Raw genomic sequence first — 23,493 nt, forward strand, 5'->3', positions numbered from 1 at the left:
GTGTGCAGGGCGGGGGTGAGAGGTCATGTGGGGCTGTGTGTGCGCGCTCAGCTCTTCATTACAGGGGATCTTAACACTAAAGGAGCCGCGATGATGATTATTGTGTTATATGATCACTAATACATTATTAAATCTCCGATATTAACATTTTTTATGTATTATTTGTTCAGCAGCTGCTATGTCTATCTGGTCTAAACACGTCATCTATATACTACACATACAGCAGCCCCTGAGCACGTCACCTATATACTACACATACAGCAGCCCCTGAGCACGTCACCTATATACTACACATATAGCAGCCCCTGAGCATGTCAGCTATATACTACACATACAGCAGCCCCTGAGCACGTCACCTATATACTACACATATAGCAGCCCCTGAGCACGTCACCTATATACTACACATATAGCAGCCCCTGAGCACGTCACCTATATACAACACATATAGCAGCCCCTGAGCACGTCACCTATATACTACACATACAGCAGCCCCTGAGCACGTCACCTATATACAACACATATGGCAGCCCCTGAGCACGTCACCTATATACTACACATACGGCAGCCCCTGAGCACGTCACCTATATACTACACATACGGCAGCCCCTGAGCACGTCACCTATATACTACACATACGGCAGCCCCTGAGCACGTCACCTATATACTACACATATGGCAGCCCCTGAGCACGTCACCTATATACTACACATACGGCAGCCCCTGAGCACGTCACCTATATACTACACATACGGCAGCCCCTGAGCACGTCACCTATATACTACACATACGGCAGCCCCTGAGCACGTCACCTATATACTACACATACGGCAGCCCCTGAGCACGTCACCTATATACAACACATATAGCAGCCCCTGAGCACGTCACCTATATACTACACATACAGCAGCCCCTGAGCACGTCACCTATATACTACACATATAGCAGCCCCTGAGCACGTCACCTATATACAACACATATAGCAGCCCCTGAGCACGTCACCTATATACAACACATATGGCAGCCCCTGAGCACGTCACCTGTATACTACACATATAGCAGCCCCTGAGCACGTCACCTATATACTACACATACGGCAGCCCCTGAGCACGTCACCTATATACTACACATACGGCAGCCCCTGAGCACGTCACCTATATACTACGCATAGGGCAGCCCCTGAGCGCGTCACCTATACACTATTCATACAACAGCCCCTGCGCACGTCACCTATATACTACACATACAGCAGCCCCCGAGCACGTCACCTATATGCTACACATACAGCAGCCCCCGAGCGCGTCACCTATATACTACACATACAGCAGCCCCTGAGCACATCACCTATACAATACACATACGGCAGCCCCTGAGCACATCACCTATACAATACACATACGGCAGCCCCTGAGCACATCACCTATACAATACACATACGGCAGCCCCTGTGCACATCACCTATACAATACACATACGGCAGCCCCTGTGCACATCACCTATACAATACACATACGGCAGCCCCTGCGCACGCCACCTATACAATACACATACGGCAGCCCCTGAGCACATCACCTATACAATACACATACGGCAGCCCCTGAGCACATCACCTATACAATACACATACGGCAGCCCCTGTGCACATCACCTATACAATACACATACGGCAGCCCCTGTGCACATCACCTATACAATACACATACGGCAGCCCCTGTGCACATCACCTATACAATACACATACGGCAGCCCCTGAGCACATCACCTATACAATACACATACGGCAGCCCCTGTGCACATCACCTATACAATACACATACGGCAGCCCCTGTGCACATCACCTATACAATACACATACGGCAGCCCCTGTGCACATCACCTATACAATACACATACGGCAGCCCCTGCGCACATCACCTATACAATACACATACGGCAGCCCCTGCGCACGTCACCTATACAATACACATACGGCAGCCCCTGAGCACATCACCTATACAATACACATACGGCAGCCCCTGTGCACATCACCTATACAATACACATACGGCAGCCCCTGTGCACATCACCTATACAATACACATACGGCAGCCCCTGCGCACGTCACCTATACAATACACATACGGCAGCCCCTGAGCACGTCACCTATATACTACACATACGGCAGCCCCTGTGCACGTCACCTATACAATACACATACGGCAGCCCCTGTGCACATCACCTATACAATACACATACGGCAGCCCCTGTGCACATCACCTATACAATACACATACGGCAGCCCCTGAGCACATCACCTATACAATACACATACGGCAGCCCCTGTGCACATCACCTATACAATACACATACGGCAGCCCCTGAGCACATCACCTATACAATACACATACGGCAGCCCCTGTGCACATCACCTATACAATACACATACGGCAGCCCCTGTGCACATCACCTATACAATACACATACGGCAGCCCCTGTGCACATCACCTATACAATACACATACGGCAGCCCCTGTGCACATCACCTATACACAGCACATACGGCGTCAAATGTTAGAGGCCGCTGCGGTGTACTGCAGATTCGCTTCCCATTCAATTGAATAGGAGGCGGATGTGCAGTACACTGCGGCGGCCACTACCACTTGACGGTGGAGCCCCGCAGGTGAGCAGTTCCGGCCGGCGACCGCCGCCGCTGGCACTGATAACAGCTGATTGGCGGGAGTGCCGCGTGCAGGACCCCGGACGATCATACATTGATCCCCTATCCTATGGATAGGGCATCAATGTAAAAGTAGTGGACAACGTCTTTAACACTACACTAGGTTTCATGGCTCCCCCTAGTGTGGAAAATATTAAACCTTTTTAAATTATTTTTCATATTTTATACCATTAAAAAAAGTTGATTTTTTTAAATAAAACATTAATACTTTACATTTTGTTTCAATTGTTGGAAAAAAAAAGTGCTTTATGGCACATTCCCTTCAAGTGGTACATTGACTGATATTCACCTACTTCTCCTGGGGTGATGACCAGCGGCTTCCTGACGAGTGGGACAGAGTGGTCCTCAGGGTAAGAAATGGCTACAGCAGAAAAGTAATTGGCCAACCTGAATGTCTGTATTTCAGGGAGGCCAGCAGGTACCTGAGTGAGGTGCTGAGGTCGGTCAATGAAGTGGAGCTGGAGGATGTCATCGACAGCGTCATCGATGCGGTGGAGAAGCAGCCATGTAGGTGTTTGCTTTTTCTTGCCTTTCTTCAGACCTCGTGTTCACATTCCTAATGCAGGAATGTGATGTCCAGAAGCTGCCAGTGGCTCATCTTGTCCCTCCGCTGCCCTCTGATTTTAGACATTTTTTTTCTTATTCAGACATTAAATGAATCTTGGTTAAAAAAAACAATTGATATGCTCCACAGAAGCCCAAAAGTATACAGCGGCACACAGACTATCCACCTCATATTAAATGCTTTGTGCAACTACATCCCAGGAACCTCTTGAATATTTTTGCGAAAACTATCCATCATTAGAAATCTCTGCAACAATATCTTTAGCAAAGGGCCATTCACAAGGGGATTGGGTAGAAGAATAAGAGTAATCCATTTGTAACATTTATGTGCAGGTGGCCGGCAATCCACAAGCCTTTCTGTTATTTTCTGATTTCATGTGTATGTTGGATATCCTTGCTGTGATGATGATGCACTGTGGCTTTTACTGACTATAACAATATTTTAGTGTCTTCTAACATGATTGAGAAGAGCACGGTGGAGACGGCCGTCCAGGAGTGCAGCCGCACGTGTGATGAAACCATGTGAGTTTTATAAGGATTTATGTTCTCAAAATTTCTGGGGACAGTGGACCGATCTGTTTCAGAAGCATAATGACTGGTCCTTGGCATGGTATAGGTCCAGAAAGATAATGACTGACTGCATTCTCCTGATGGTGACAAAAATTATAATTAATTTTGCCTATACGGGACTGGTATATGTCCAGTCTGCTTTATGGACTGGTATATGTCCAGTCTGCTTTATGGACTGGTGTATGTCCAGTCTGCTTTATGGACTGGTATATGTCCAGTCTGCTTTATGGACTGGTATATGTCCAGTCTGCTTTATGGACAGGTATATGTCCAGCCTGCTCTATGGACTGGTGTATGTCCAGCCTGCTCTATGGACTGGTGTATGTCCAGCCTGCTCTATGGACTGGTATATGTCCAGTCCGCTCTATGGACTGGTGTATGTCCAGTCCGCTCTGTGGACTGGTGTATGTCCAGTCCGCTCTGTGGACTGGTGTATGTCCAGTCCGCTCTGTGGACTGGTGTATGTCCAGTCCGCTCTGTGGACTGGTGTATGTCCAGTCCGCTCTGTGGACTGGTGTATGTCCAGTCCGCTCTGTGGACTGGTGTATGTCCAGTCCGCTCTGTGGACTGGTGTATGTCCAGTCCGCTCTGTGGACTGGTGTATGTCCAGTCCGCTCTGTGGACTGGTGTATGTCCAGTCCGCTCTGTGGACTGGTGTATGTCCAGTCCGCTCTGTGGACTGGTGTATGTCCAGTCCGCTCTGTGGACTGGTGTATGTCCAGTCCGCTCTGTGGACTGGTGTATGTCCAGTCCGCTCTGTGGACTGGTGTATGTCCAGTCCGCTCTGTGGACTGGTGTATGTCCAGTCCGCTCTGTGGACTGGTGTATGTCCAGTCCGCTCTGTGGACTGGTGTATGTCCAGTCCGCTCTGTGGACTGGTGTATGTCCAGTCCGCTCTGTGGACTGGTGTATGTCCAGTCCGCTCTGTGGACTGGTGTATGTCCAGTCCGCTCTGTGGACTGGTGTATGTCCAGTCCGCTCTGTGGACTGGTGTATGTCCAGTCCGCTCTGTGGACTGGTGTATGTCCAGTCCGCTCTGTGGACTGGTGTATGTCCAGTCCGCTCTGTGGACTGGTGTATGTCCAGTCCGCTCTGTGGACTGGTGTATGTCCAGTCCGCTCTGTGGACTGGTGTATGTCCAGTCCGCTCTGTGGACTGGTGTATGTCCAGTCCGCTCTGTGGACTGGTGTATGTCCAGTCCGCTCTGTGGACTGGTGTATGTCCAGTCCGCTCTGTGGACTGGTGTATGTCCAGTCCGCTCTGTGGACTGGTGTATGTCCAGTCCGCTCTGTGGACTGGTGTATGTCCAGTCCGCTCTGTGGACTGGTGTATGTCCAGTCCGCTCTGTGGACTGGTGTATGTCCAGTCCGCTCTGTGGACTGGTGTATGTCCAGTCCGCTCTGTGGACTGGTGTATGTCCAGTCCGCTCTGTGGACTGGTGTATGTCCAGTCCGCTCTGTGGACTGGTGTATGTCCAGTCCGCTCTGTGGACTGGTGTATGTCCAGTCCGCTCTGTGGACTGGTGTATGTCCAGTCCGCTCTGTGGACTGGTGTATGTCCAGTCCGCTCTGTGGACTGGTGTATGTCCAGTCCGCTCTGTGGACTGGTGTATGTCCAGTCCGCTCTGTGGACTGGTGTATGTCCAGTCCGCTCTGTGGACTGGTGTATGTCCAGTCCGCTCTGTGGACTGGTGTATGTCCAGTCCGCTCTGTGGACTGGTGTATGTCCAGTCCGCTCTGTGGACTGGTGTATGTCCAGTCCGCTCTGTGGACTGGTGTATGTCCAGTCCGCTCTGTGGACTGGTGTATGTCCAGTCCGCTCTGTGGACTGGTGTATGTCCAGTCCGCTCTGTGGACTGGTGTATGTCCAGTCCGCTCTGTGGACTGGTGTATGTCCAGTCCGCTCTGTGGACTGGTGTATGTCCAGTCCGCTCTGTGGACTGGTGTATGTCCAGTCCGCTCTGTGGACTGGTGTATGTCCAGTCCGCTCTGTGGACTGGTGTATGTCCAGTCCGCTCTGTGGACTGGTGTATGTCCAGTCCGCTCTGTGGACTGGTGTATGTCCAGTCCGCTCTGTGGACTGGTGTATGTCCAGTCCGCTCTGTGGACTGGTGTATGTCCAGTCCGCTCTGTGGACTGGTGTATGTCCAGTCCGCTCTGTGGACTGGTGTATGTCCAGTCCGCTCTGTGGACTGGTGTATGTCCAGTCCGCTCTGTGGACTGGTGTATGTCCAGTCCGCTCTGTGGACTGGTGTATGTCCAGTCCGCTCTGTGGACTGGTGTATGTCCAGTCCGCTCTGTGGACTGGTGTATGTCCAGTCCGCTCTGTGGACTGGTGTATGTCCAGTCCGCTCTGTGGACTGGTGTATGTCCAGTCCGCTCTGTGGACTGGTGTATGTCCAGTCCGCTCTGTGGACTGGTGTATGTCCAGTCCGCTCTGTGGACTGGTGTATGTCCAGTCCGCTCTGTGGACTGGTGTATGTCCAGTCCGCTCTGTGGACTGGTGTATGTCCAGTCCGCTCTGTGGACTGGTGTATGTCCAGTCCGCTCTGTGGACTGGTGTATGTCCAGTCCGCTCTGTGGACTGGTGTATGTCCAGTCCGCTCTGTGGACTGGTGTATGTCCAGTCCGCTCTGTGGACTGGTGTATGTCCAGTCCGCTCTGTGGACTGGTGTATGTCCAGTCCGCTCTGTGGACTGGTGTATGTCCAGTCCGCTCTGTGGACTGGTGTATGTCCAGTCCGCTCTGTGGACTGGTGTATGTCCAGTCCGCTCTGTGGACTGGTGTATGTCCAGTCCGCTCTGTGGACTGGTGTATGTCCAGTCCGCTCTGTGGACTGGTGTATGTCCAGTCCGCTCTGTGGACTGGTGTATGTCCAGTCCGCTCTGTGGACTGGTGTATGTCCAGTCCGCTCTGTGGACTGGTGTATGTCCAGTCCGCTCTGTGGACTGGTGTATGTCCAGTCCGCTCTGTGGACTGGTGTATGTCCAGTCCGCTCTGTGGACTGGTGTATGTCCAGTCCGCTCTGTGGACTGGTGTATGTCCAGTCCGCTCTGTGGACTGGTGTATGTCCAGTCCGCTCTGTGGACTGGTGTATGTCCAGTCCGCTCTGTGGACTGGTGTATGTCCAGTCCGCTCTGTGGACTGGTGTATGTCCAGTCCGCTCTGTGGACTGGTGTATGTCCAGTCCGCTCTGTGGACTGGTGTATGTCCAGTCCGCTCTGTGGACTGGTGTATGTCCAGTCCGCTCTGTGGACTGGTGTATGTCCAGTCCGCTCTGTGGACTGGTGTATGTCCAGTCCGCTCTGTGGACTGGTGTATGTCCAGTCCGCTCTGTGGACTGGTGTATGTCCAGTCCGCTCTGTGGACTGGTGTATGTCCAGTCCGCTCTGTGGACTGGTGTATGTCCAGTCCGCTCTGTGGACTGGTGTATGTCCAGTCCGCTCTGTGGACTGGTGTATGTCCAGTCCGCTCTGTGGACTGGTGTATGTCCAGTCCGCTCTGTGGACTGGTGTATGTCCAGTCCGCTCTGTGGACTGGTGTATGTCCAGTCCGCTCTGTGGACTGGTGTATGTCCAGTCCGCTCTGTGGACTGGTGTATGTCCAGTCCGCTCTGTGGACTGGTGTATGTCCAGTCCGCTCTGTGGACTGGTGTATGTCCAGTCCGCTCTGTGGACTGGTGTATGTCCAGTCCGCTCTGTGGACTGGTGTATGTCCAGTCCGCTCTGTGGACTGGTGTATGTCCAGTCCGCTCTGTGGACTGGTGTATGTCCAGTCCGCTCTGTGGACTGGTGTATGTCCAGTCCGCTCTGTGGACTGGTGTATGTCCAGTCCGCTCTGTGGACTGGTGTATGTCCAGTCCGCTCTGTGGACTGGTGTATGTCCAGTCCGCTCTGTGGACTGGTGTATGTCCAGTCCGCTCTGTGGACTGGTGTATGTCCAGTCCGCTCTGTGGACTGGTGTATGTCCAGTCCGCTCTGTGGACTGGTGTATGTCCAGTCCGCTCTGTGGACTGGTGTATGTCCAGTCCGCTCTGTGGACTGGTGTATGTCCAGTCCGCTCTGTGGACTGGTGTATGTCCAGTCCGCTCTGTGGACTGGTGTATGTCCAGTCCGCTCTGTGGACTGGTGTATGTCCAGTCCGCTCTGTGGACTGGTGTATGTCCAGTCCGCTCTGTGGACTGGTGTATGTCCAGTCCGCTCTGTGGACTGGTGTATGTCCAGTCCGCTCTGTGGACTGGTGTATGTCCAGTCCGCTCTGTGGACTGGTGTATGTCCAGTCCGCTCTGTGGACTGGTGTATGTCCAGTCCGCTCTGTGGACTGGTGTATGTCCAGTCCGCTCTGTGGACTGGTGTATGTCCAGTCCGCTCTGTGGACTGGTGTATGTCCAGTCCGCTCTGTGGACTGGTGTATGTCCAGTCCGCTCTGTGGACTGGTGTATGTCCAGTCCGCTCTGTGGACTGGTGTATGTCCAGTCCGCTCTGTGGACTGGTGTATGTCCAGTCCGCTCTGTGGACTGGTGTATGTCCAGTCCGCTCTGTGGACTGGTGTATGTCCAGTCCGCTCTGTGGACTGGTGTATGTCCAGTCCGCTCTGTGGACTGGTGTATGTCCAGTCCGCTCTGTGGACTGGTGTATGTCCAGTCCGCTCTGTGGACTGGTGTATGTCCAGTCCGCTCTGTGGACTGGTGTATGTCCAGTCCGCTCTGTGGACTGGTGTATGTCCAGTCCGCTCTGTGGACTGGTGTATGTCCAGTCCGCTCTGTGGACTGGTGTATGTCCAGTCCGCTCTGTGGACTGGTGTATGTCCAGTCCGCTCTGTGGACTGGTGTATGTCCAGTCCGCTCTGTGGACTGGTGTATGTCCAGTCCGCTCTGTGGACTGGTGTATGTCCAGTCCGCTCTGTGGACTGGTGTATGTCCAGTCCGCTCTGTGGACTGGTGTATGTCCAGTCCGCTCTGTGGACTGGTGTATGTCCAGTCCGCTCTGTGGACTGGTGTATGTCCAGTCCGCTCTGTGGACTGGTGTATGTCCAGTCCGCTCTGTGGACTGGTGTATGTCCAGTCCGCTCTGTGGACTGGTGTATGTCCAGTCCGCTCTGTGGACTGGTGTATGTCCAGTCCGCTCTGTGGACTGGTGTATGTCCAGTCCGCTCTGTGGACTGGTGTATGTCCAGTCCGCTCTGTGGACTGGTGTATGTCCAGTCCGCTCTGTGGACTGGTGTATGTCCAGTCCGCTCTGTGGACTGGTGTATGTCCAGTCCGCTCTGTGGACTGGTGTATGTCCAGTCCGCTCTGTGGACTGGTGTATGTCCAGTCCGCTCTGTGGACTGGTGTATGTCCAGTCCGCTCTGTGGACTGGTGTATGTCCAGTCCGCTCTGTGGACTGGTGTATGTCCAGTCCGCTCTGTGGACTGGTGTATGTCCAGTCCGCTCTGTGGACTGGTGTATGTCCAGTCCGCTCTGTGGACTGGTGTATGTCCAGTCCGCTCTGTGGACTGGTGTATGTCCAGTCCGCTCTGTGGACTGGTGTATGTCCAGTCCGCTCTGTGGACTGGTGTATGTCCAGTCCGCTCTGTGGACTGGTGTATGTCCAGTCCGCTCTGTGGACTGGTGTATGTCCAGTCCGCTCTGTGGACTGGTGTATGTCCAGTCCGCTCTGTGGACTGGTGTATGTCCAGTCCGCTCTGTGGACTGGTGTATGTCCAGTCCGCTCTGTGGACTGGTGTATGTCCAGTCCGCTCTGTGGACTGGTGTATGTCCAGTCCGCTCTGTGGACTGGTGTATGTCCAGTCCGCTCTGTGGACTGGTGTATGTCCAGTCCGCTCTGTGGACTGGTGTATGTCCAGTCCGCTCTGTGGACTGGTGTATGTCCAGTCCGCTCTGTGGACTGGTGTATGTCCAGTCCGCTCTGTGGACTGGTGTATGTCCAGTCCGCTCTGTGGACTGGTGTATGTCCAGTCCGCTCTGTGGACTGGTGTATGTCCAGTCCGCTCTGTGGACTGGTGTATGTCCAGTCCGCTCTGTGGACTGGTGTATGTCCAGTCCGCTCTGTGGACTGGTGTATGTCCAGTCCGCTCTGTGGACTGGTGTATGTCCAGTCCGCTCTGTGGACTGGTGTATGTCCAGTCCGCTCTGTGGACTGGTGTATGTCCAGTCCGCTCTGTGGACTGGTGTATGTCCAGTCCGCTCTGTGGACTGGTGTATGTCCAGTCCGCTCTGTGGACTGGTGTATGTCCAGTCCGCTCTGTGGACTGGTGTATGTCCAGTCCGCTCTGTGGACTGGTGTATGTCCAGTCCGCTCTGTGGACTGGTGTATGTCCAGTCCGCTCTGTGGACTGGTGTATGTCCAGTCCGCTCTGTGGACTGGTGTATGTCCAGTCCGCTCTGTGGACTGGTGTATGTCCAGTCCGCTCTGTGGACTGGTGTATGTCCAGTCCGCTCTGTGGACTGGTGTATGTCCAGTCCGCTCTGTGGACTGGTGTATGTCCAGTCCGCTCTGTGGACTGGTGTATGTCCAGTCCGCTCTGTGGACTGGTGTATGTCCAGTCCGCTCTGTGGACTGGTGTATGTCCAGTCCGCTCTGTGGACTGGTGTATGTCCAGTCCGCTCTGTGGACTGGTGTATGTCCAGTCCGCTCTGTGGACTGGTGTATGTCCAGTCCGCTCTGTGGACTGGTGTATGTCCAGTCCGCTCTGTGGACTGGTGTATGTCCAGTCCGCTCTGTGGACTGGTGTATGTCCAGTCCGCTCTGTGGACTGGTGTATGTCCAGTCCGCTCTGTGGACTGGTGTATGTCCAGTCCGCTCTGTGGACTGGTGTATGTCCAGTCCGCTCTGTGGACTGGTGTATGTCCAGTCCGCTCTGTGGACTGGTGTATGTCCAGTCCGCTCTGTGGACTGGTGTATGTCCAGTCCGCTCTGTGGACTGGTGTATGTCCAGTCCGCTCTGTGGACTGGTGTATGTCCAGTCCGCTCTGTGGATTGTGAAACAAAAAAAGAAAAAAAACGAACCTTGGGTCCTAAAAATCAGATACCACATGTACTTAGATAATTAAAAGACCTTTATTACTTGTTGGGTTAAAGTGGTGCTACAAACAGAGATGTGCTTGCACAATATGCAATGGCATCATATGCAACAAACAAAAGTTAGCAGGACCCCTGACGAATGACTGTTGTCCGAAAGGCGCATCGGGGCGTGCATCGCACAATTAAGGACCACTTAGGTAACCCACATGTCCCATGTAGTGCTGACAGGCTATACGGATTACTATATTCTTACATCTGATCTGCTTCAATTGTACAGCCTTTTCTATCTACTTGTGTCCATGGTGACACACTGTACATAGCGCATGGCTTTGTTTCATCACACCTCTTATCTGTCCATGCTTGCTGACTATTGTGTGTGCTCCTAATCTAGGTGAGGTGCACAGTGGACATACTACCTATGAGCTTTTTCTAGTATTAACACACGTGTATTATGCCATACTATTTACGGTCTAGTGTGTACTAGTTACTTTTATATTCTAACGTATATGGTATATCTACACAGTGTGGGCCCTACATATTCTGCAAATTTGACATGTAATTCTATCAGTTGCATATGATCCTGCTAACTTTTAGGGTATGTGCACACGATGCAGAAATGAAGCAGAAAATTTCTGCATCATTTCTGCATCTCCCTGGCAGAAAAAACGCATGCAGATTGTGCATGCTTTTTTCCTGCAGAATACATGCGGATCCACATGCAGATTCACATGCATTTCCGCATGCAGATTGACAAGCGCTTTCCAGGCGATTTTAGCATCACCTGGAAAGTGCTTGACAATTAGGTCACACTATATAAATCCATGCAAACAGCATGGATTTATATAGTGTGACCCGAGAGAGTGTATATACTTACCTCCGATGGCCCGCGCTGTCCTGCTCACTCCGTTCTCCCGGCTGCCGGCAACTTTGAATTGAAAGACCTGCCGACGTCAGCGTCACGTGACCCGTCACATGACTCTGACGTCACCGCAGGTCCTACAACTCACTGCAAGTGCCGGGAACCAAGCGGGAGCGCTGCGCGGGCCGACAGAAGGTAAGAATACATTTATTTTTTATTTTATTCTTTTTTTTTTAATGGTACCTGGGTGTGGATGAGACTCTCCTCTTCTCCACACTCGGGTACCATCCGCATATTAGAACGCGCCAATAACGCAAGTACAAATGCTGTCTTGCGGAATTGGCGCGTTCTAATGCAAGTCAATGGCGGCGAAATCGCCGCGTTTCCGCAAAATTAATTGACATGCTGCGGATTTTTGACCGCAGCGTTAACGCTGCGGAAAAATCCGCATCACGGGCACAGCACATGCGGATTTCCATTGGGGAACATTGCTGCCCTTCTACCATGCGTTTTTCATGCGTTTCCGCGGCGTTTACGCAACTGCAAAAACGCCGCGGAAACGCATGAAATACGCATCGTGTGAACTCAGCCTTATTGTTTGTTGCATATGATGCCATTGCATATTGTGCGAGCACTTCTCTGTTTGAAGCACCACTTTAACCCAACAAGTAATAAAGGTCTTTTAATTATCTAAGTACATGTGGTATCTGAGTTTTAGGACTAAGTTCGGTTTTTTCTTTTCTTGTTTCATAGCCTCTATCCGAATGATCGGCCATTCCATTGTCCAAGCGCTGATTTCCAACTATTGGATCTTAAGCCACTGACTAGATCTGTCATAACCCTACTGATCTGCGTAATTTCAGTGAGCGTGACTGCTATACGGACTGGTATAGCCAATAGAGCCTCCCATCAGAGTGTGTTGAGCAATAGTTCGGATGTTTTCTTCTGGTGGACGGTGCAGACATGATGTGAAGAGGCTCGCTGTAAACTCATTTTTTAGCCATCAGCTATTCCTCCCCATCGATGTATACGGGATATATATACAGGGACGTTACTGTGTTCTCAAAAGACATTTCTGTTGGCAGCTTATCTTTATTGAGAACAGAGTATTGGGTATGTAGAAATCAAGCATGCCGAATCCTTCTTTCCTCGACACACAATGAACATGATTAATCCGCCATTAGCTTTCTGTGACAGCATGTTACGTTGGATTGTCTCTTATTATCTATTCCAGAGATCACATCTTCAACATTATAGGAGCATTTGACATCCCACGATTTATCTATAACTCTGAAAGAAAAAAGTTCTTGCCGTGAGTTGATCCATTTTTTTGTTCCCTCTTTGTTGCAAGTGCTAGTGTCATTAGTGACTTGAAGGCAGCATGTCATCTGCTACATGGTGCCCAAATCACTGGCAGCATAAATCAGAGCCTGACTGCATGACTGCAGCCAGATATACTGTATATAGATAGGAGATCCGGCCGGGAACCGTAGGCCGAGGGGAGACCAGTCCAGCGCCACCTTCGGCTGGCCGTTCCCAGCGCTGCTAGAAGTGATTGACAGATCTTTCACTATGGCAGAAATCTGTCAATCACTTGAAGCGGCGCTGGGAAGAGGGAGCCGAGCCCCCATAGTCTGGTCTCCGGTGATGGTCCCCGGCCAGATCCTCTTACGGTATTTTCTTGGAAACACTGGCGCTTTTCAGAGATGGTGATGACAGGTTCCCTTTACATATTTTCATATTTCACAAATGATATTGTAAAATAAAACATGTAATTGCTCACACACTCCACCTTGTTTCCTTCTTATTAATTGTCTGTAATAGCGCAATGGTTCAGTGTAGATTTGTACGCAACATTTCATTAGTTACAAGCGTCTCCATAACTTTACCTGTGTTCTGCAGGATTAAAATAGCCAACTATCCTGAACCAAATCTGTTTGGAAGTGCAAAAGACAAAGCCGAGTTATTCCGAGAGAGATACACAATACTGCAGCAGGTGAGACACCTGGGTCTGCAAAATACCACAACCCATATCTGATGGATTGCTATGTAAAATGTGTCTCCTGATTATTATACATTTCCAGCTTTTGAAATAAGGAATGAAAGTAATTAAATGTTTTTGTGAATTCCAGAGAACTCACAGACATGAGCTTTTCACACCGCCTGTCATTGGTGCGAACCCTGATGAGAGCAGAAGCAAATTTCAGGTACAGCAAAAGGAAACATTAATTAAGTTTTGGCTTGAAAGTTGTACAACTCATCTATGTGTCTTAATAGAGCGTATGAACCCATCCATGTGACCTAATAGAACTTATGAACCCATGTATATGTCCTAATAGTGCGTATGAACCCATGTATGTGTCCTACTAGTGCGTATGAACCCATGTATGTGTCCTAATAGTCCGTATGAACCCATCTATGTGTCCTAATAGTGCGTATGAACCCATCTATGTGTCCTGATGGGGCGTATGAACCCGTGTGTGTGTCCTGATGGGGCGTATGAACCCGTGTGTGTGTCCTGATGGGGCGTATGAACCCGTGTGTGTGTCCTGATGGGGCGTATGAACCCGTGTGTGTGTCCTGATGGGGCGTATGAACCCGTGTGTGTGTCCTGATGGGGCGTATGAACCCGTGTGTGTGTCCTGATGGGGCGTATGAACCCGTGTGTGTGACCTGATGGGGCGTATGAACCCGTGTGTGTGTCCTGATGGGGCGTATGAACCCGTGTGTGTGTCCTGATGGGGCGTATGAACCCGTGTGTGTGTCCTGATGGGGCGTATGAACCCGTGTGTGTGTCCTGATGGGGCTTATGAACCCGTGTGTGTGTCCTGATGGGGCGTATGAACCCGTGTCTGTGTCCTGATGGGGCCGTATGAACCTGTGTGTGTGTCCTGATGGGGCCGTATGAACCCGTGTGTGTGTCCTGATGGGGCCGTATGAACCCGTGTGTGTGTCCTGATGGGGCCGTATGAACCCGTGTGTGTGTCCTAATAGTGCGTATGAACCCATCTATGTGTCCTAATAGTGCGTATGAACCCATCTATGTGTCCTGATGGGGCGTATGAACCCGTGTGTGTGTCCTGATGGGGCGTATGAACCCGTGTGTGTGTCCTGATGGGGCGTATGAACCCGTGTGTGTGTCCTGATGGGGCGTATGAACCCGTGTGTGTGTCCTGATGGGGCGTATGAACCCGTGTGTGTGTCCTGATGGGGCGTATGAACCCGTGTGTGTGTCCTGATGGGGCGTATGAACCCGTGTGTGTGTCCTGATGGGGCGTATGAACCCGTGTGTGTGTCCTGATGGGGCGTATGAACCCGTGTGTGTGTCCTGATGGGGCGTATGAACCCGTGTGTGTGTCCTGATGGGGCGTATGAACCCGTGTGTGTGTCCTGATGGGGCGTATGAACCCGTGTGTGTGCCCTGATGGGGCGTATGAACCCGTGTGTGTGCCCTGATGGGGCGTATGAACCCGTGTGTGTGCCCTGATGGGGCGTATGAACCCGTGTGTGTGTCCTGATGGGGCGTATGAACCCGTGTGTGTGTGTCCTGATGGGGCGTATGAACCCGTGTGTGTGTGTCCTGATGGGGCGTATGGACCCGTGTGTGTGTCCTGATGGGGCGTATGAACCCGTGTGTGTGTCCTGATGGGGCGTATGAACCCGTGTGTGTGTCCTGATGGGGCGTATGAACCCGTGTGTGTGCCCTGATGGGGCGTATGAACCCGTGTGTGTGCCCTGATGGGGCGTATGAACCCGTGTGTGTGCCCTGATGGGGCGTATGAACCCGTGTGTGTGCCCTGATGGGGCGTATGAACCCGTTTGTGTGCCCTGATGGGGCGTATGAACCCGTGTGTGTGTCCTGATGGGGCGTATGAACCCGTGTGTGTGTCCTGATGGGGCGTATGAACCCGTGTGTGTGTGTCCTGATGGGGCGTATGGACCCGTGTGTGTGTGTCCTGATGGGGCGTATGGACCCGTGTGTGTGTGTCCTGATGGGGCGTATGGACCCGTGTGTGTGTGTCCTGATGGGGCGTATGGACCCGTGTGTGTGCCCTGATGGGGCGTATGGACCCGTGTGTGTGTCCTGATGGGGCGTATGAACCCGTGTGTGTGTCCTGATGGGGCGTATGAACCCGTGTGTGTGTCCTGATGGGGCGTATGAACCCGTGTGTGTGTCCTGATGGGGCGTATGAACCCGTGTGTGTGTCCTGATGGGGCGTATGAACCCGTGTGTGTGTCCTGATGGGGCGTATGAACCCGTGTGTGTGCCCTGATTGGGCGTATGAACCCGTGTGTGTGTCCTGATGGGGCGTATGAACCCGTGTGTGTGTGTCCTGATGGGGCGTATGAACCCATCCGTGTGCCCTGATGGGGCGTATGAACCTGTGTGTGTGTGTCCTAATGGGGTGTATGAACCCATCCATGTGTCCTAATGGGGCGTATGAACAGCATGAAGGCCCCTCCGGGCTCACAATGTCATATGTTTATCAGGATGGAGATTAGCTCTCACTGTTATTAATTTTTTTCTTATTCTGTATTTGTGTTTTTTTAGCTTAAAACTGTGGAAAACCTTTTAGGCAGTGCAGCAAAGATGGGAGAAGTGATTGTGCTCGGCATGATAGCACAGCTAAAGGAGGTGAGCGGAAAACAAGGTCTTCATTATCCCCGTCATCTAAGGGAACTCTGCTACTGGGAATTGTTAAAGGGGTATTCCCATCTTTATTAAGTGATGACTTATTATTAGGATTTGCCATCACTTTTTGATTGATTGGGTCTGATCTCTGGGAACTGTCATCGGTCCTGAGAATGAGTGGATTTAGAAATGCTTTCCCCGCACAGGGGTCTTTTTGCCGCACCGGCTTCTTCGTTACCTTTTGTCAGTTTAATTCTCTTGAAAATGTAGAAGACGTAGTGGTTAATCAGCGCTGCTGACTCTTCCTTTTCATTATTGGTGCTGTGGTGGTGGGGGGGTCTTAAGCTGTCAGACCCCACTGATCATAAAGTAATGGTGTATCCTAGTGATATAAAATGGAAGATCCCTATAAATTGTCTGGACTTCACTATGTCTTGTATTTTCTTTGTTATTATATCGATGAGTGTTTGATAAATATTTGTCTTGATTCTAATTAACTATTAGAAACCTTTACTTTCTATTCATAGGGCAAATATTTCCTGGAAGATCCCACTGGAACAGTTCAGCTTGAACTCAGCAAGGCAATATCCTTACTTTTTTGTTATACAAACCTACATACTTTTATATTCACTTGTTTTGCATTTTTCTTTTCAATCATTTTCACTGTAAATATGTAATGAAATATTTCTTTAACATCATTGCACCAGTTCCACAGCGGCTTGTACACAGAATCCTGCTTTGTTCTTGCGGAAGGTAATATTGCCGCTGATCATTTCTCTTCATTGCTGTATAGAGTAGATATATAATGTGAGATTTGCCTTTTACACAGGTTGGTATGAAGACAAAGTATTTCACGTAAATGCCTTTGGATTTCCTCCCACTGAACCTTCCAGCACAACACGGTAACCATACTTTTCTTATTCCTTTGACATAAACTTTACCTTTCCCATTGTGTCAGTGCCGTGTTAAACTCGTTTTATTAAAAAATGTCAACGATATAACAGAGAAATTATAACCAACATAGCAGTAACATCAATTCTTGTAGGAGTTTCATACATAGGTCAAACCAGGATTACAGTGTACATATTATGGTATCGTCTCAAGACAAATAAAATAACATTCAACAGCAACATCCTGTTGTAATACTTGTCATCAGCTATATACAATAGAGAAATGTAGCCTATCTATATAATATTAATAGTTTTGACCCCCACCCTCAACTAGATCCCCTAAGGAGGACCTCCTGTTTGTAGGGAACCGATCCATGGTCCCCATACTTTGTCAAATTTATCTGGGCATTTTTTATTTTTGAAGATAAACTCGATATTGTCTTTTGAATACTTTTATAATTTTAATCCGCATGGAATTTTTTGGGGGGACGTCTGTCCATCCATCAAGTGGTAATCGCTTTTCTCTCAGAAACGTGAGTGAATAATGTGACCACTCTTCTTCATCCAATGTCCCGAACAAACACATTAGGGGATCCAGCTCTATATCGATATTTATTATTGTTGATAGGAAGGTAATTATCTCCCCCCCCCCAAAAAAAAGGACTTTATGACTGGACAATCTCAAATCATTTGCCAGAAGTCCGCTTCTTGAAAACTACATCTTGGGCGTTTGGCGTCATATAGTCTACCCATTTTCCTCCACCTTATTGGAGTGATGTAGCTCTGATGGATAATATATAGCTGAGTTAGCAGGTGAACCCTATAAGTGAGATTCTAGAATATCACCAGAAATCTCATCATGTATAGAAGGTATCTTGGATTTCCGTTTGTGTAGAACTGCCAATGGGGTTTTTCCGTACTTTAGCATGTATCACTGAGGAGTACAGTTTAGAAATCAGGCCCACCGGACCCTGAGACCTAATAATTCCAGTCAATGGAAAAGAAGACATGCATTCTTCACGACCGGAAAATTGGGCTTGAAACGCATGTCTGATCTGAAGAGATTTAAAGAAGTGTGAATTTGGAAGCTGGAATCTAGCTTGTAGGTGGGAAAAAGTACAAAACACTTTGACTAATAGACATTATGCCCTTCTTTTCCCAGGAGCCAAAATCCTGAAGTTTAAGAAAATGTGACAGGTTGGGATTATGCCATAACGGCGATCCTAAGGGGGTATCTACATGGTTATATATATATTTTTTTAGCCTCTCTCCATACTTTGCTGGCCAATCTATGGATAGGAAGCACCTTCTTATTATTATGGGGTTTCTGATTTTCCAAAATGGGCCAAAGTAACTCTAAATCAATAAAATCTCCCAAGTATCTCTCAGGATTTATTGTCCTTATCAACTATAGTCCAAGATTTGAAATATTTAAGTTGTCCTGATAGATAATACCAAAACATATCTGAAAGGACCACCCCGGCCGTCTCCTTAGGTCTTTACAAGTTTGCGAGTTGTAGTTTAGCTCTAGAAGATCTCCACATAATGGAGCTGATCATAGAATCCAGTGTTTTAAAGAAGGATCTTGGTATCTGAGTAAAAATGTCTCTGAGAATATATAGATACTTAGGTTGGATAACCATTTTAATTAAATTGATCCTGCCTGCTACTGATAAAGGATGGATCCCCCCATTACTGGAATTTATCTTTAAATAGTGGGATCACGTTCAGAGTAATCATCTCCAAAGGGTTCTAGCACACAATTATTCCTTAGGTACTTGGTGGTTTACCACAGAAGACCCCGAGTCACTGAACCCACAAGCTTATTTCTGTTAGGAGACTTTGTCCAATTTATCCCATAAAGGTCAATCAATTCTGTGGCTGAAACATATAATAGCAGGTCATCTGCATACAATGCCAGGCGATCCTCTCCTGTCCTACGCCTCACTCCATTAAAAAAATGATTAGCTAAGGTCTCCATTGCTAAAGCGAACAACAGAGGAGACGAGGGGCGTCCTTGTCAGGTGCCTCTATACAATGCAAAGGAACCAGAACCGACACCATTTACATGGATATTAGCCTTAGGCTTTTTATAGAGAATTTTAATCCATGTTATAAAATTAGTTCCAAAGCCGAATCTATGTAAGGCTGTGTTCACACATCATGTTTTTTTTCAGTGTTTATTTTTTTGCAGAAAAACATGATCTTTTGCCAGGAGGTTGTCCAGGATTTTTGTTCCTGTTTTCTTCCTTTTTTTTTTTTTTTATTGGTGCTTTTTTTCAGCGTTTTTTTTTTTCACTGTTCTTTTGTCTCTGTTATGCATGTACATAAAGTTCAGTGAAAAAAAAAATCTCATTTTGGTTTAGGCGCAAAAAACACTGAAAACTTGACACCTTCGTTTTTGTTGGGGTTTTTTTCACCACTCATTACTTCCAATGGGTGAAAAAATGCTGAAAGAAGTGACATGCTCTATTTTGCAAATAAAAATGCAAAGCACAAAATCCTCAACAAAAAAAAAAAAACCATGATGTGTGCATGAGATTTCTGGAATCTCATAGACTTTGCTGGTACTGTAAAACGCAGATGAAAATTTGCATTAAAAAAATGCATCAAAATAACGCTGAAAAAACCATGATGTGTGAACATAGCCTAAAATTTCTATCAGGAAAGGTCACTCAGTGGAATCGAAGGCCTTGTCTGCGTCCAAAGAAATCAGAATCCAATCTTCTTCTCTATCTGCGCAAATCTGTGTAACAACCTGCGCTCTTGTCAGATTATCGGAGGTCCTTCTGCCTGGTATGAAGCCATAGATCAAGATGTATTCAATTAGATATGACCGTATTTAATCTATTGGCTAATATTTTAGTAGGAAGTTTATAGTCCATATTTAATAATGATATGGGTCTATAAGACCTGCAATATAAAGGATTTTTATCCGGCTTTAATATTTATACAATCTCATAGAATAAGTTGGGCAGGGAGACGGTATCATAAGAAGCTTCATACATTTTCAACAAGTAGGGGAGAATTTCCTTTTTATATATAACAGGGCATCTGGACCTGAAACTTGATCCTTTTCTTGAGGTTTGAATGATAGCCAGAAGGGGTTTATTTTGCGTATAGCCCTATGTATAACAGCATCTCGTGCCACTATAAGGGAGTGATGTGGTGTGGCTCTAGGCAGATGCCTAATATTTATAAGGGTTTCCACATATAAAATCCATACGGACAAAGAGTTTTTCCCCAGGGGAGAGTCAGGGTCAGTCTCATGTTATCATAGTTGACATATTAATTGTACATCGACCCTCCAGTTCATCATCGCAATGATCATATTTGTTACCAGACTTATGAGAAAAGTATAGCAAAGCTCTTTATGTCCAATTGAAAACCTTCTCATCCTTTCCTTTTTTTTTTTCAGTGCATATTACGGTAATACGAATTTCTTTGGGGGACCATCCGCAACATCTGTAAAATCCTCAGCCAAGCTGAAACAGCTGGAAGAAGAGAATGAGGACGCCATGTTCGTGTTTTTGTCCGATCTCTGGTTAGATCAGGTCGAAGTGATGGAGAAACTTCATGTAATGTTTTCAGGTATTTTTAAATATCACTTAGATTCTTGGGATTAGAAAAAAAACATGGCTACTATTGTCTGGTATTGTGCTGCAATACAATATGCAATCTGTGGATAGGTGTGATGCTAATTCTGGAAGAAAGAAGCTGTTTATTATTTTAATTTTTTTTAAGAACTTTGGACCGCTACCTATAGAAATGGATCTGTCGTATCAGACCCTCTGACTGGTTTAGAGTGGAGCGTGGCCATCACGTTTTGCACTCGCCGCTGTAACGCTTTCCTCTCCTCCTTTATGACATTTAGACAGGCGACACTGGGGTGGCAGCACAGTTAGACGCTGGGTGCAATTTTGGGCTTCACCTTCACTTTGACGATCGGAGGCATCCCATAACCTACCCTTGCTGTAGCCATCTTGTCCATTGCAATAGGTTTATTGGGAACCCTTCTCTCTTGTCAGAGAGCTTTTGTTGGATTACATCCTAGTGCACTTTTTTCTGTGTCAAGCTGCCCTTTTTTTCCCTCTTTGGTGGAGAAATCACAACCTCAGACTGTCAATAAAAAAAAATGCATCATTGCATTAAAATTTCACTAAAAAGTACATATACTCACTACTTGTCTAATTTATTTGCGCTGCAGCTTGTAGTCGACAGAAATGAAGCTGTTGTGCTGAAAGTCTATATGTAGCCCTTCCATGCTACCATTTACAAATCATTCCTAATAGGCACCTTAACCTGTAAAAAGTCTCCAGCAATGAATTATCAAAATAAATATATTTATGCTATTCTTCCCATTGGAAAATTCTTTTTTTGGTTTCTAATAGGAACCTTGTCTGCAGAAGTTATAATGGCAAATGTTTAGCACTTCCCACATCTAAAGTTATAAATAATATTTTTATTTTTTTAGGCTACTCAACAGCTCCTCCAACTTGCTTCATCTTCTGCGGCAATTTCTCTTCAGCACCATATGGGAAAAATCAAAACCAGTCACTGAAAGGTAAAGTTATGGGCACGAGAACACCGAGGAGAAAAGTACAGGCACAAAAGAGCTCGTATATCATCATTATAGTTTTCTAATTGTCCTGTCTTGGACATTGTCATGTCTGATAGATGCACTTTCTATCACTGGGTCCAATATCTATTTTGAAAATAGCGCCCTGTAGTGGTGGAGAAATGACATACTGACCATGATTGCTTGGCTCTGTACATTCACTTGTGAGTCCTAAAAGTTGGAGCGCAAGCACTTGGCCATGGGAAATAAACGAAATAATCCAGAATTATGGCTAAGATCATAAATGTAAAGAAAAGAGGATGGTGTGTGAAAGAGAGGATCATTTGTAGCTAAGATTATTACTCCCTCTGAATTTCTCCTTCTGAAATTTAGACTCTTTGAAGAATCTGGCAGATGTGATATGCGAGTACCCCAGTATACACAAAAGGTAAGAATGCCATGTTTGCTTCATACTTGTTTTCTTCAGATAATTCTACCATTACATGAGCACTCGGAGGGGGTATTCCCACATTGTAAAGTATATAGTGTAAGTTTATTCCATCAGCTTATGACTGGTGATGGGCTGATCCTTGGGACTGCCGCCGATCCTGAGATTTATAAAGGATTGCACTGGTGTAACATGGTCCCCCTTCTTTATAAGTTACACTTAATGAGCTCAGGATAGTGTAAGAAATCTAAAAAAATAATAATAACTTCCCAGGCTGACAGACAGTACTGTGTCCCCACTAGTCTTTTGTTATCAACATGAGGTCTAAGAGGCAAAGGGGAATGACGTGACCGCTGATCGGCTGCAGCAGTCACATTTCATCATGTTGGAAAACTCTATCTTCTCGTTTGGCTGCAGCGGTCACATAGTCTCCTTTTGCCACTTGACCCCCCCCCCCACCGGGTGCTGATGCCAGAAGACCTGTGGGGACCTAAGTAGTAGGTGCTGAGGAGCAGCCCCAGTCTGTGAATAGAGTATACCATAGGTTTTTTCTTTCTTACCCCACGCTTGGATCTTTTAGGTCTAACTTTTAAAGTAGTAGTAGTAGTAAATTGGGACCGCTGTGGTTCCCGCACATAGCTGGTGGCCGGGAGCGCCGCTGTGCAGAGATGATTTTGAAGGAGATGAAACCCTACCCCAGGAATGCATACTCGCCATTCTTTGTATTGGTGGCAGCTACACAGATCAGGCCATAAAGTGATCACATATAATTGCGATATATCATCACTGTATAAGATGACAACGTACCTTTAAAAACGTTCACAAATATCATGTGCCTTTATGAAGTTTCTCCTTTAATTGCTTGTATGGCTTCACGTTCCCCAGCAGTCGGTTTGTGTTTGTACCTGGTCCCGAGGACCCCGGCCCTGGTTTCATCCTGCCCAGGTATAATTGCAGTTTATTAGACTTTGTTACATTGTATCCATTCTGTTATGTGTAATTGTTCCACATCTTATTTTTGCTGAACTTGAATCCTTTTTTCCTTTTCAGACCTCCTATCGCAGAACACATTACAGCCGACTTCAGACAACGAGTGCCTTTCTCCATTTTCACTACGAACCCCTGCAGGTGGAGTTTACTTGTCGCTTAACCAAGGAATAATTTATCATTTTGTCATTTTTTTAATTATATTTCCTAATGTCACAAAGATGTAACTGTACTCAACCCGACC

The 23,493-nt window shown here is 47.9% G+C and overlaps 1 protein-coding gene across 1 annotated transcript in view; it reads left to right on the forward strand.

Moving 5' to 3' along the window:
* Nucleotides 1-23,493, forward strand: part of POLE2 (DNA polymerase epsilon 2, accessory subunit) — a 31,689-nt gene that overhangs the window by 573 nt on the left and 7,623 nt on the right. The window contains exons 3-16 of the mRNA XM_073638564.1: nucleotides 3,123-3,223; nucleotides 3,727-3,802; nucleotides 12,968-13,045; nucleotides 13,636-13,729; nucleotides 13,866-13,940; nucleotides 16,286-16,369; nucleotides 16,894-16,950; nucleotides 17,071-17,119; nucleotides 17,196-17,268; nucleotides 20,675-20,847; nucleotides 21,731-21,820; nucleotides 22,208-22,262; nucleotides 23,148-23,207; nucleotides 23,313-23,390. Coding sequence (XP_073494665.1) covers nucleotides 3,123-3,223; nucleotides 3,727-3,802; nucleotides 12,968-13,045; nucleotides 13,636-13,729; nucleotides 13,866-13,940; nucleotides 16,286-16,369; nucleotides 16,894-16,950; nucleotides 17,071-17,119; nucleotides 17,196-17,268; nucleotides 20,675-20,847; nucleotides 21,731-21,820; nucleotides 22,208-22,262; nucleotides 23,148-23,207; nucleotides 23,313-23,390 — 1,143 coding nt within the window. The remainder of the gene's footprint in view (nucleotides 1-3,122; nucleotides 3,224-3,726; nucleotides 3,803-12,967; nucleotides 13,046-13,635; nucleotides 13,730-13,865; nucleotides 13,941-16,285; nucleotides 16,370-16,893; nucleotides 16,951-17,070; nucleotides 17,120-17,195; nucleotides 17,269-20,674; nucleotides 20,848-21,730; nucleotides 21,821-22,207; nucleotides 22,263-23,147; nucleotides 23,208-23,312; nucleotides 23,391-23,493) is intronic.

The sequence above is a fragment of the Phyllobates terribilis genome, unplaced genomic scaffold, assembly GCF_046119375.1.
Source record: "Phyllobates terribilis strain yellow unplaced genomic scaffold, ASM4611937v1 Scaffold_7__3_contigs__length_470593459, whole genome shotgun sequence".
NCBI classification, from domain to species: Eukaryota; Metazoa; Chordata; class Amphibia; order Anura; family Dendrobatidae; genus Phyllobates; species Phyllobates terribilis.